A 12400-nucleotide genomic window follows, 5' to 3' on the forward strand; every position below is an offset into this window, starting at 1 on the left:
TTTTGATCATAAATATTATTTTATGTAAATTGTGATCATATTAATGAAAAATGAACAATGCATTTTTTATAAAAAAAATCTACATGTATATAATTTTTGTTAATGCTACTAGTTGTATCGTACCTCAATTTCATAATTTTCACGTGTTTGTATCATATCACACCAGTATTACGAATTCATCACATAAAATCAACAAAATTAACAAAAATAATTTAATCATATTAAATGATATCATTTAGTTTTTTCTCTTTTAATTTTGTTAATATCGTGTGAGTGTGCCCAAATAATATTGATTCCGGTATATATCCATGAAAGACTTTCTCTCACCACATATATGTTCTTTATATTATTATATACCAAAACAACAATCTTTCTAGAAATTTTAGTGATCTAATATCCAGTTGACCAAAAATGTTACTCCTATTTTTTTCAAAAAGAAGTTGACTTAATATAATGTGAGTTTTTCATTGGACGATTTTCATAAATGAAGCACCAATCAATATTTAAAATAATTAAAAATTTCAACAATGATCGACCATATTATCTCGGGTCTCATAAAGAAGAAAAAAAATTCTTTTTTTAAGTTTATTAAATAATTAATGTAGCTTTATCTTCATTGTAAATTAGATACATTAATTTATTCAATAAACTTAAAAAAATATTTTCTCATATATGAGACAGAACGAGTAATATTGAAAAATAAAAAATTGATTACCCTTTTCATATTCACGGCAAAAAAAAAGTGATTTAATTGATATCGTATCAATTGGAGCAACAAGGTGTTTCGTTTCCTCTTTCCTTCTCCCTTTGTTTCTGTGAAATTTCGAGGGTTCCCTTTGTTTGTATCTTCGCCTCTTCGGTTGGCGTATCATCGAATTCAGAATCAATCAACCACGCAACCAAGATGTTTCGAGGATTATGGTAATTAATTATTCATAATCATATTTCATATCTCTATAACCTTTTCAATTTCCAATTATTGCCAAAATTTCACAATAATCAAATACGAACTTTGATGTTAATATTGATATTGATGTTATTGCTGTTGTTGTTGATTACGCGCAGGGGATCACAAGAGCAACAACCACACGAAGCTTCATCGCAGCAGTCATGGTATCCACCATCTATCATGAGTTCATCCAGTTCATCAAGGCCTGCTACACCTGCTTCCTCTTCCGCTTCACCGAGGCCGCCTTCTTCTCATGTTCCGCCAGCAGAAGCCGCCGGAACCATTGCTTCTTTGAAGGATAAGAGGTTTAACATCAATTACTTGATTGGTTTTTCCGTTTTCTTAACTGTTAACATAGGATGATTTTAATGATGTGTGTTTAACTGTTTATTGATCAGTGTTGATGAGTTAAGGAAGCTTTTGTCTGATAAAGATGCTTATCAACAGTTTCTGAATTCGCTTGAACAGGTCAAGATTCAAACCAATGTAAGTTTCTTATCCTTACTAATCTAGTTTATTGTGGTTTATTACCTTGGAAATTATCATTCTTTTTCGTTGCTGTGCTGAGTATCTAGTTAGTTAGTAGTAGGTTGTTGAGTTTATAGATAGGAAGCATCAGATTCTGATGTCTTTAGGATGTATGGATTTGGGAGTGCGACGATGCCTATATTTAGTAATACTTAGCTACAGCTTATGCCTTCTTACGTTGTGATTATGAAGCATATATTTGAAATCTTTGTTTGCTAATCCTTTTTCCTTGCGAGTCACCCCTAATATCTAAAACTAAAATGAAAACAGTCATGTATTTCTAGTGATTTTGGATGTGAGGAAGAGGACAGTTGTTGATCTAATCCTTCCAACCTGTAGCTAGGAATCCCAATCTGTAGGGACAGTGCCTATAATGCAGGCCGATGCTTAATCCTTCCAAAGAATTCACATATTTATGCCACTAACTGCAGGATCTATTTTTTGACAAAACTATGCAAATTATAAATCGATAAAACTCAAATGGTAAAGTCAAATTGTGAAGTTTTTTTTAGAGTAGTTGAGCGGAAATTAAGACAAGAAACTCACATTACAGAAAATTAATTTGGTTTAATGCTGGGATGGTCAACCATGGAAGCTGTATATTTGATTTGAAGATTTATGCAATAAAAAAGAATTACAAGCATAAACTTGGAAGATACATATATGAAGTTACCTAGACGTGCTGCGGGAGGCCCCATAAAATATAGAAGTTTGGATTGTGTATATTCGAATAATAAAAAATATGTATGAAGGGTTAAAACTAATGTAAGAGCACAAGGTGGAAATATATGTTTCACTATTACTATAGGTGTGCATCGAAGGTCAGTTTTGAACGTTTTTGTTCTAGATGTGTTTATCGAGCAGACACAAGAGATGGTGCCATGATACATGTTTTTTCAACAAACGGTATACTTTTAAATTAGAAATAATTAAATTAGAAATTTGGAGTATCGAGAGATTCATGGAAAAATAATTAAATTAAAAATTTGGAGAATAGAAACAGGACTTCTGCCCAAGTTGGAGTAAATAAAGCATTTAAGTTTAGTAAGAAACACTCAAATACCAGCAGGGGTGAAAATCAGAGAATACACTATACCGCAAGGTAAACATTTTTAGTGCTTCAAGCCATCAAATCAAACAAAATGATGCTAAATAGAGGGTGTTGTCAATTATAGGATTTAATTTGTGATTGAACAGTATCACTCAAGCTTAAAGGGAAAAAAAAATTGCCAAAAAAAACAGTATTCTACCAAAAAAAAGGGAAAAATTTTGGTACAACTTTAATATCTGTAATATTGTATGAAATTGAATGTTGGACTTGTAAAAGTTAACAATAAATTACATATATTAGTGTTATTGAGATGAGAATGTTACCATGGATTTTTTATCATACACAACAAGACAAGATTATAAATCATATCACTCGAGAAACAGTAGAGGTAGCTCGTATTGTAGAAAGATGGTTTGCTTAGGTGGTTTGGACATGTGTGCAGCAGACCCAAAGAAGCACTGATGAAGAAGGTTGTAGAATGGAGGATAATCTCTATTTAGAGGTAAAAGCCTAAAAGATGGGCATGGAAAACGATAGGTCAAATCATTAAGAGATATTATAGTTAATGATATATCTTTAAATATGAATCATGACAGGATATCGGAGCGTCATTTGATCCATGTACCTAACCCCACTGGTGTGGGAAAAGGCTTTGGTGGTTGTTATTGTTGCAGTGATGGAACTAGCTCAGAATATAGAAAGAATGTTGATGTGTGTTGATAGGAAATCTCTATCACTGAATCTGTGTCAATGGAATATAAGATCGGACATGCGGAATCTGTAGATGCAATAAACCCCCTGTTCTAGGCATTTGAGGCACCTGGTTCTTTCCATTCCAATTTCCTTTTCACATGTCTCAACCGACCTTAACTAACGCTTCATCTCTCCTTTTATGTATCATTATCCATGCGACTCTCCTTTTATGTATCATTATCCATGTGACTATGGTAACAAACTTGGGTCCTAACAAATAGTTGCCATACTGAAAAGACTATTGAAATGACGGTATGACATCCCAATACATGTCTGCGGACTATTGAAATGACGTTTAATCACACTAGTCAAATTGTCACAAGTAATTGACTGTGCTCTACTGTACAGTTGGTCCCGTACGAGTGTGCTGAAGTTTTTTTGTTGTATTACTCCTATGCTTAACCTTTTTTAGCAGTGTTTTTGTTTTTGTTCTGATGGTTGAGTTTGTATCTGCTTGTGTTTTAACTATTTTATGGCCTATGGATATGATCAGCTGAAAGATGAACTTGCCAAGGAAAATAGGCAGCTGGCAGGTGAGATATTGAATTTCTTTTATTTTCAATGCTTGTTTTAAATAGTTTGCCATCAATAAGTGTTATAGAACTTCTCAAATTTGTCTTTAATACAGAGGAAAATCTACAAAAGGAACCTCGCATGATGGAACTTAGGAATCAGGTAAGATCACGGCCCGTGATTAGTTTTTTCCCCTGATTGGAATTTTTGGAAAATGAGTTTTCTGCAGTTAAGGATCATCTGCATTCACGTTGTCAGCAGATATTTAAAAATATTTGAACAGCTCGCTCATAATCTATTAATCAAGATTGGACGGTGTTGATCTGCTGACTGTGTGAATGCAGGAGATCACTGGCTGCAGGGGATTAATATCCAAAATCTTATGCAGATTACGGAACTTATATCTTTCCTTCTTGTGAAACAGTGTAGAATAATTCGTACAACCGAATTAGCTACTGCTAATGAGAAACTAAACGAGCTTGAGAAGCAAAAAGAAGAAATGTTAAAGATGAATTCCCCTGCATCCCTTCTCCAAAGAATTCAAGGTATGACTTGAACTTACACAATTTATTGCAATAGTTCTGGTGGTAACAATTTTTTCACTATTACGACGAAGGCTAGGTCATACATATGACGAACTTGTAATTTTGCAGAATCTGTGAATCAGACAGATGAGGAATCTGAAAATCTGCACCAGCAACTCCTTGACAGAGAGATTGACCTTGCAGCTTTTTTGCAGAAATACAAGAAGCTACGCACCACTTACCACAAGAGAACTCTTGTACATCTTGCTGCTAAAACATCAATTATATGAGCCTTGACATATGGAATATGAAAAATAATAATGTAAACCAGTTTTATGAGTTGTGTGGATAGAGCTATCTCTGTTGATTGATTAACGTTTATATGTACAGCTTGAAAATTGAGATTGTTCCCTGTAGCGACTAGTATTCATAAATACATCTATTTTCCCTGTTGAGTAGTTATGCGCCATATTAAGAAGAGGTACGGAATTATCTGCACCATATTTTAGTTTTGTTTTTAATTTACTACATTCAACGGTATTTTTCTGAAGGCTTATTTCTAGTATCATCATCTCTATTATAAGATTTGTTTTGGATTTGAAACATCTATATACTTTACTTATTACTTATGTGGGAAGTTATGTTTGAGCATCAAAATGATACATAAAAAATAGTGTTCCTTTCTTTTGTGGAATATATTTCAAATCAGTGTAAGGTGTAAAGTAGATGAGAAGTAAACAAGAGAAAAAGATCGAGGTATACTGTGTAGTATAAAGCATCTCAATTCTATATTTTTAAATAACAGAATTGTACTTGTTTTTCTCTGGTTTGAGAATCATTGATCTTTAGTACTATACGTCAGTGTCCGTCAATTGCAAGCAAACCCCTCAATTTTGCAACATTCTTCTATGTTTCTCAATCCTAAAATCCTAAATACCCATCTGTCAATCTTCACCAACAACACCCTCTTCCTCATCATCACACACCCTTTGGTTGGTCCTCTTATGATAATATCTATGTTTGCAAGGGGTGATGATGCGTTCGGATATAGTTGTGAAAGGGAATTGTGACGTTTAGGGATTTTTTTTTTTTGTGGTTTCAATGTGATGCAATGGGAAGTGGGTGTTTTTCGCATTTGATCGAGGTTTTTCCCCTTTATCTGATTGTCTGTTATCTGCTATTGAACGGTTTCTAATGTGAAACTGCATAATTATAAATAGTACAATAGCAACAGGGTTACGAGGCTTCAGGCTAGTTTGTTAGAGTGTTGTGGTAGTTGCTGTTGTACAAGGTGTTTTGTTTGTTCTTCTAACCAGCTTTCATTCAACCATGTACCAAGCTTAGCAGGGACCTCTGGTGCCTAGTATTGTAGTAAGTTGCTTATCTGATAGCAAACACCATGTCCCATTCCCATTGTTAAATCATTGGTTACGGCGGAGATTGACTGCATAATTGTGATGAAAGAGGGGGAGATTTTGGTTTTTAGATTGGAAAATTAGAAAAATGTTGCAAGTTGAGGGGTTTGTTTTCAATTATTTGACAATTGTGTATACCGTAACACTTACAAAGTGATACTGAGGATTCGGCTCATCTAAAGTGAACAACTCACTTTAGAGTGTAAAGTGAGCAATGTCAACCATTAATTAATAAATTAAAGATAGATATTGTATGTACATCATAAAAAATCACGAGTTTGTTACAAAATCATTAATTCTCACTTTACACTTTACTCACTTTAAAGGATCCTTACCCCATACACGAATACACCCCTAGTACTTGCCAATATTTCCACCCTTAAATTTTTTTGTTTGATTTTGCATTTCTATAATAATTCATTCATTTTTTTAGAAGGATAATAATTCATACATGATTAACATATCTTATTTTTGGAACAAAACTACCATTGAATATTCAACACACGATTGCATGAGATTGAGAAATTCAGTTTTTTTTTAGAGAAATTTAGTTATTGATGTGCACTATATAGTAAAAACATGTTCAACATACGATTGTACGAAGGAGCATTACATGTTGACATTTTTCCTCCAATAAAGTTGATACAATTTGTTACAAAATTTAATAAAATGGGAAATGGACTAATCATAACCATGAACCTTAAAGCCAAGCGAGAACATTCACACTAATAATATCCCCCTTCTCTTTCTTCTTTGGGAACTTTGGCTTCAGACTCATAGGTATCAGTATCAGGCATATCACACATAGGAGTGGTATAATAAAAAGGGGTAACCATATATTTGATTAAACCACGATACACTGATGTTGGGTAGTTGAGTTTGTAACCAGCCTTTCCACCACCAAAGTCAGTGAGGATGTTGCAAACATTATCAGGGGATGACACTAACCTCACATAGCAACCTTTTGCATCCAATTTTTTGCCGTAGATGTATTTGTTCACTATCATGTCGTATAGTCCTAACTCATCTGTTGTGTCACTTGTATAATACATAACCCTGTTTCTCTTGTCCATGCATGTTAGTGACACCTTAGCTCCTGATAGTGTTTTGCACAATTAGTAAGCAACCAAAGTATATGCTTATATCCATTAGAGTCTACTTGTTATGGACTAAAAAAAATTGAGTCATTTTATTATAAAAAACTTCTAAAATGTTTTTATTTTATTTTTAAATGTAACAAAATGATAATATTACATACCTTTAATTGGCTTATCACCAGAAACCCATTCGTTCCAGCCCATGCTGCAATTCTGGCACAACACTTTTCCACCCACGTGAATGACTTGTGCTGGTTCATCCCAAGCTGAGACTAATATGATATTGGTTGTGCAACACACTACCATTGCAGTGATCATCAATGCTACTGCAAATGCCATCTTTCTTCTCAACTCACAAGGGTTTATGGCTACATTGACTTGAATGAAGCAAATATATATAACAAGCTAGCTAAGCTGGGGTTGGTTAGTGTGAGTATGAATTGGGAATAAACGTGGTGAAGCACTCCTAAGTCCTATCGGTTCTTGACGTGCAATCCACTATTCAATTCTTTATAACAATAATACAAAATTAATAGATTATCATATTAGTTTAGAATTCTGCTCTTTACCCATCAGAAATTGCTCGCTCCCAACTGAAAAGACCAAAATGCCCCTGCGTGAGTTAACTCTCACTAGTGTAAATTTCTGCGTGAGTTAACTCACGCTAGTGTAAATCTCTGCTTGTGTTAACTCACGCAGAGGTATTTTTGGAATTGCAGTTGGGAATGAGCAAAATGTGTTGGGTAAAGAGCAGAATTCATTAGTTTATCTCACTTTCTTCTGGTCAATGTGTAACACAAAAGGGCCCTTGGCCCAACACATACAATCAGAAGCAAGCTCAGTCCGATGAAAATTGCTCTTCTCCCTTTTGTTTTTCTCATTCCCTTAATTCAGCGTGAGTTAACTCACACTAACACTTTTAAGATTGGTTCAATCACTTTTTAAGTCTGTTTAACCGATCTTAAAATTGTCAGTGTGAATTAACTCACACTGAAAAATGCCGAGCGTATGCTGAATTAAGGGAATGAATAAAAACAAAAAGGAAAAGAGCAATTTTCCAGTCTCATGGGGAGGAGATAAATCTCATTTAAGGGTGCTACTTTTTTGGTCAAAAAAAATGCAACTGTTTACCCCCCACATTTTCTATAAAAAAAAACATACATTTATTGAAAATGCACTTTCGAACAACATAATTTATCTAAAAATACATTTTGAGATGGCTCAACGTTTGTATTTTTTTTTTCTCTATATGTACCCCGGACATGTGTTTGGTTCACACAAATAGAGAGAAATATTTAACATATTATGACATAAATGTTAGATACTTAAATCATTTAACTATTTGATATCCAATATTCGCGTTGGAAGAGATCAATCCCTTTTATTTAATTTCAATTACCTTAAAAAATTAGTCTTCACATTTTTTTTAGGTTATGTCTTCACATTTTGTTATCTGTCAAAGTATCATAGGGAAATGAAGTGTGGAAACAAAAATATCACCCACAATTTTACAACACACTGAAAAATTTCCATTGATCCATATATAACTCAAAACTAAAAAGTATGGGAACCACATTTCAGTTTGAAGGACGAATCCAATCCAAAAAATGCATTATCTAGCTTGTACCCAAAATAAGGAATTGTTTCCACGATAAAACAGCACCACATAATCCAATCCAAGGACTCCAAGACTCCCAATAACACGCAACTCTAACCTACCCAAAATACTATAGCTACATAAAATAAAACATTTGAACTCACACACGCAGCCACATAAAAATCTTGCGACAACGCTAAATCTCCGTAACATCTCATTCTTACCACATACTTTGGAAATAATTAATTAAATTGATATGAAGCTCTTGGAAAAGGATTTTGCTCTTAACCAAAGAGGAACTGTTAAATTAATTGCAGAAGAACCCGATGATGTGTGGCTCCTTTACAACCTCATCACGATCGGGGATGTTGTCACATCCGATACAACACGTAAAGTTCATCTCGAATCAAACAAAAACACTGCGTCACGTGTCAAACTCACCCTTCATCTCAAAGTCACGTGCCGCGACTTTCACAAAGACTCTTCTACCCTTCGAGTTCACGGTCGCAACTTTGAATCCAATATGTCGCCGCTGGTTCTTTCCACACATTAACCCTTGAAAGAAACAAATCCTTTGACCTTGAAAAAAAGTTGTGGGGTCCAAACGCCGTTGAAGCCTTAACCGATGCCACCGAGAATTCATCATCTTCTTCGGATGCCAATCTTGCTGTTGTTGTTCTTCAACAACACCAAGCGGAGATTCACTTGCTTGGAAAAGGGGTCACTACTCGTTGTTCCAAAATCGAAGCCTCAGCACGTTTATATTCACATAAAAAATCTTCTTCTTCTCCCTCCTCTAACGTGTTTTTTCGTGATGTGTTTGCAGCTTTTGTGAAACATGTGGATTTCAAAATTGTGAAGAGTGTAGTAATAGCAGGGGAAAACGATGATAATGCATTGCTATCCCCAACTATTTTTCGTAGGTTTCTTTTATTTTATCTGAAGCAAGGAGGTTAAAGATGAGGTTTATTGAAGAGAACAAGTCACGTATCGTAGTTGTGGGATCACGGTGTAATAACAACAAGAGTAATCGTAACTTCGATTTGAGGGAAGTTTTAAATGACTCGGCGGTGATGAATTTAATAAAGGACAGTAACTTAGGATTAGAAATTAGGGCTTTTAAGGAATTATGGGACATGGTGTGCAACAATTCAGATCGTGTATGTTATGGACCAAAGCATGTGGAGAGTGCACACGAGATGAATGCAATTGAGACCCTTATGATAAGTGATGAACTTTATAGGAATGAAGAGATGAGGAAAAAATATGCGAGTTTGGTGAAATCCGTGAGAGATGGTGGAGGAAAGGCTTTGGTGTATTCCTCTATGCATGTTTCGACACCACAACTGAATCAGTTAACAGGTGTTGCAGCCATTCTCAGATTTCCATTACCTGGTCTTCAAGATATGGATGATGATGATGATCATCATGTTTAGACTTACATGTCTATGTTTAATGTTCTTTTTAATCCCTCCCATTGTTAGTGTTCTAGAAAGTAAATTATCATTTGTACATAAATGACTGTATATATGTCTTATTCCCTTCAATAAAACTAGAAGTATATGTTTGACTCGTGTGATCTACAGATAATTTAACAAGATTCGACATTGCCAGAAATTTTGTCTAGTATATATAAAAAATTATATTAAGCAATATCGTTTAAAAAGTATCATGCATATATACAAAAATGTGTCTAATATATTAACGCAAAAATATCATGCATCTATACAAAAATGTGTCTAATTAAAAATCTTGAACATTAATAAAAATGGACAATTCAGTCTTTTGACAATAATTAAAAAGAACCAACTGAAATTCTCTAAATAATTTTTTCTTCAATTAACACTCATTTTTGTTCTTTTTCTTCTTTAGCGTTCAATTATAAAAGATATATCGTTGTAAGTTGTAACTATGAACTAAAATAATCAATACTTTGTTTTTTTTGGTTTGTTACACACCTTTGATACCATTTTTTTTTATATGTTATGGATAATTTTTAAAATTATCAAGTATTCTGAAATGGAAGAAGAGCGTACACCTTCAACCCTAACACCTTTATTCTCTATGGTTTTCATGAAATCTCTAAACACCTTTATCTAAATCAATAAAAATTAAATGCAAGTCTTTTTGTTTCATTTGATACAACTTCATCATACGATATAATTGATTTACTCCATCATACTTCTCAAACATAAAACCAAATTGATTTTCATTGACTTGAATCTCTCCATTCAATCATACTTTTAAGCAGTGACGTATCCAAGACCCTGGGTCGGGGGTGCGAACAATTTAACTTCATTTAATATTTATTTTATATATTTAACTACATAAGTAATAAAATCATAAAGTGTAATGAATACAATCAAATTGATTACATAACGCTATAAGGTTGAATACATTATAGGTTTTTAGACATTTCAAAATGATGTAGAAAATGACTATTGCATGTGCACACCATCATCATCATGTAAATCCATCCCGGCTTTTAAGACGTGTATTGAATTATGATTCTAAAGGATTTCAAAAAACTTTTTAATTATAATCATGTTTATTGTTTGATATAAAAAAAGAAAAAAGATTTTCAAAATATCCTGCATCATAACTGGTCGTCATCTATAACTAATATAAAAAGACATGTCCCTTGAAATTACCATTTTGCCCCTAGAAGGGGCATTTTGGTAATTCATTTATTAGTGAGTTTTTTTTTTAAACCAATGGCCTATGAAATTCCATTTTTGCCCCTAACCAATTTTTTTTTATTTTCTAATTTTTATATTTTTAATAACTTTTAATTATTTTCCAATTTTTATATTTTTAACTATTTTCCAATTTTTTCTCCCAAATTCAGTTGCTTCTACGTTGTCGTTGTGGGAGATTAAGGTATCGTTTGACCCGACTTTTTTCAAACTTCTCTAGATTTTTAAGGAGAAGTTAGGCCAAACACATTATCAATTAAGTACTTACTAAAAAAAGTACTTTTCTTGAACGCATAAAATTGAATGGAATGAGCTTTGACCAGAAGTTGTTGAATGTTACTTTAAAAAACTACTTCTCGACAATTTATTTCACAAGCACCTTTTTTCAACTTAAGCTGAGAACCTTTTCTTTATTTCTTAATATTATATTTCAATATTTTTTTTCTTCCATTTAACTTAATTTTTTTTAACCATTCCATTTAATTTTTTAAGGAGGTTCCATTTAATTTTATATTTTTTTCAAAGAAATTTTATTATCTTTTTATCACTTATATATTTAATTTCAATATCGTTTAATCATCACAATCTCACAAATATTTTTATTCACGTTGTTATTTAATGATCCCAAATATTTTTATCTCCTTTCTTCAATCTCGCAAATATATACACAGATTAACGTTTAGAGTAATATTTTATGTCCGTCTGTCTGTTTTTTTGTTACGCTAATGCATATAATTTTTTTAGTGTTGCTTAGTTGAGTGCTACCTCACCAATTTTTTTTAACTATTTTCCAATTTTTATATTTTAATTTTTTTTAACTATTTTACAATTTTTTATTTGTAACTATTTTCCAATTTTTTTCTCCCAAATTCAGTTGCTTCTACACTGCCGTTGTGAGCGAATAAGGTACCGTTTGACCCGTTTTTTTTTTAACTTCTCTACATTTTTAAGGAGAAGTTAGGCCAAATACAATATCAATTAAGTACTTACTAAAAAATGTACTTTTTTTAATGCATAAAATTGAATGGAATGAGCGAGCTTTGGCCAAAAGTTGTTGAATGATACTTCAAAAAACTACTTCTCGACAATTTATTTCACAAGTATCTCTCTTCAATTCACGTTGGGAACCTTTTCTTTTATTTTTTAATATTATATTTCAACCATTTTTTTCTTCCATTTAATTTTTTTTAACCGTTCCATTTAATTTTTTTTAAGGAGGTCCCATTTAATTTTATTACCTTTTTTCCAAAGGAATTTTATTATCATTTTATCACTTA

At 32.8% G+C, this 12400-nt stretch overlaps 2 protein-coding genes and 1 pseudogene across 2 annotated transcripts; 2 read left to right on the forward strand and 1 right to left on the reverse strand.

The window, feature by feature from the left end:
* The first annotated feature begins 776 nt into the window (after window positions 1–776).
* On the forward strand, window positions 777–4773 carry VPS37-1 (Modifier of rudimentary (Mod(r)) protein). The gene is made up of 7 exons (XM_085725610.1): window positions 777–921; window positions 1066–1254; window positions 1348–1435; window positions 3775–3814; window positions 3910–3956; window positions 4219–4339; window positions 4448–4773. The coding sequence occupies exons 1-7, from the start codon at window positions 905–907 to the stop codon at window positions 4606–4608; spliced, it is 663 nt and encodes a 220-aa protein (XP_085581736.1). The 5' UTR covers window positions 777–904; the 3' UTR covers window positions 4609–4773.
* A 1529-nt stretch (window positions 4774–6302) lies between these two features.
* LOC146910624 (Pollen Ole e 1 allergen and extensin family protein) lies at window positions 6303–7203 on the reverse strand. The gene is made up of 2 exons (XM_085725614.1): window positions 6992–7203; window positions 6303–6829 (listed from the first exon to the last, which is right to left on the reverse strand). Exons 1-2 carry the CDS (start codon window positions 7167–7169, stop codon window positions 6459–6461), a joined length of 549 nt encoding a protein of 182 aa, XP_085581740.1. The 5' UTR covers window positions 7170–7203; the 3' UTR covers window positions 6303–6458.
* A 1340-nt stretch (window positions 7204–8543) lies between these two features.
* LOC146910625 (protein PELOTA 1 pseudogene) lies at window positions 8544–9997 on the forward strand (annotated as a pseudogene).
* Window positions 9998–12400: the final 2403 nt, after the last annotated feature.

The sequence above is a fragment of the Medicago sativa genome, chromosome 7 (genome assembly GCF_051527215.1).
Source record: "Medicago sativa cultivar Bolivia chromosome 7, Bolivia_mono, whole genome shotgun sequence".
In the NCBI taxonomy this organism is placed as follows: Eukaryota; Viridiplantae; Streptophyta; class Magnoliopsida; order Fabales; family Fabaceae; genus Medicago; species Medicago sativa.

Coding starts and splice junctions, on each gene's coding strand:
- VPS37-1 (XM_085725610.1), top strand. Junction 3,957..4,218: donor TGATGGAACTTAGGAATCAG/GTAAGATCACGG, acceptor CTTGTGAAACAG/TGTAGAATAATTCGTACAAC. Junction 4,340..4,447: donor CCTTCTCCAAAGAATTCAAG/GTATGACTTGAA, acceptor GTAATTTTGCAG/AATCTGTGAATCAGACAGAT.
- LOC146910624 (XM_085725614.1), bottom strand. CDS start 7,169: ATGGCATTTGCAGTAGCATTGATGATCACTGCAATGGTAGTGTGTTGC. Junction 6,830..6,991: donor TGGTGATAAGCCAATTAAAG/GTATGTAATATT, acceptor AAACACTATCAG/GAGCTAAGGTGTCACTAACA.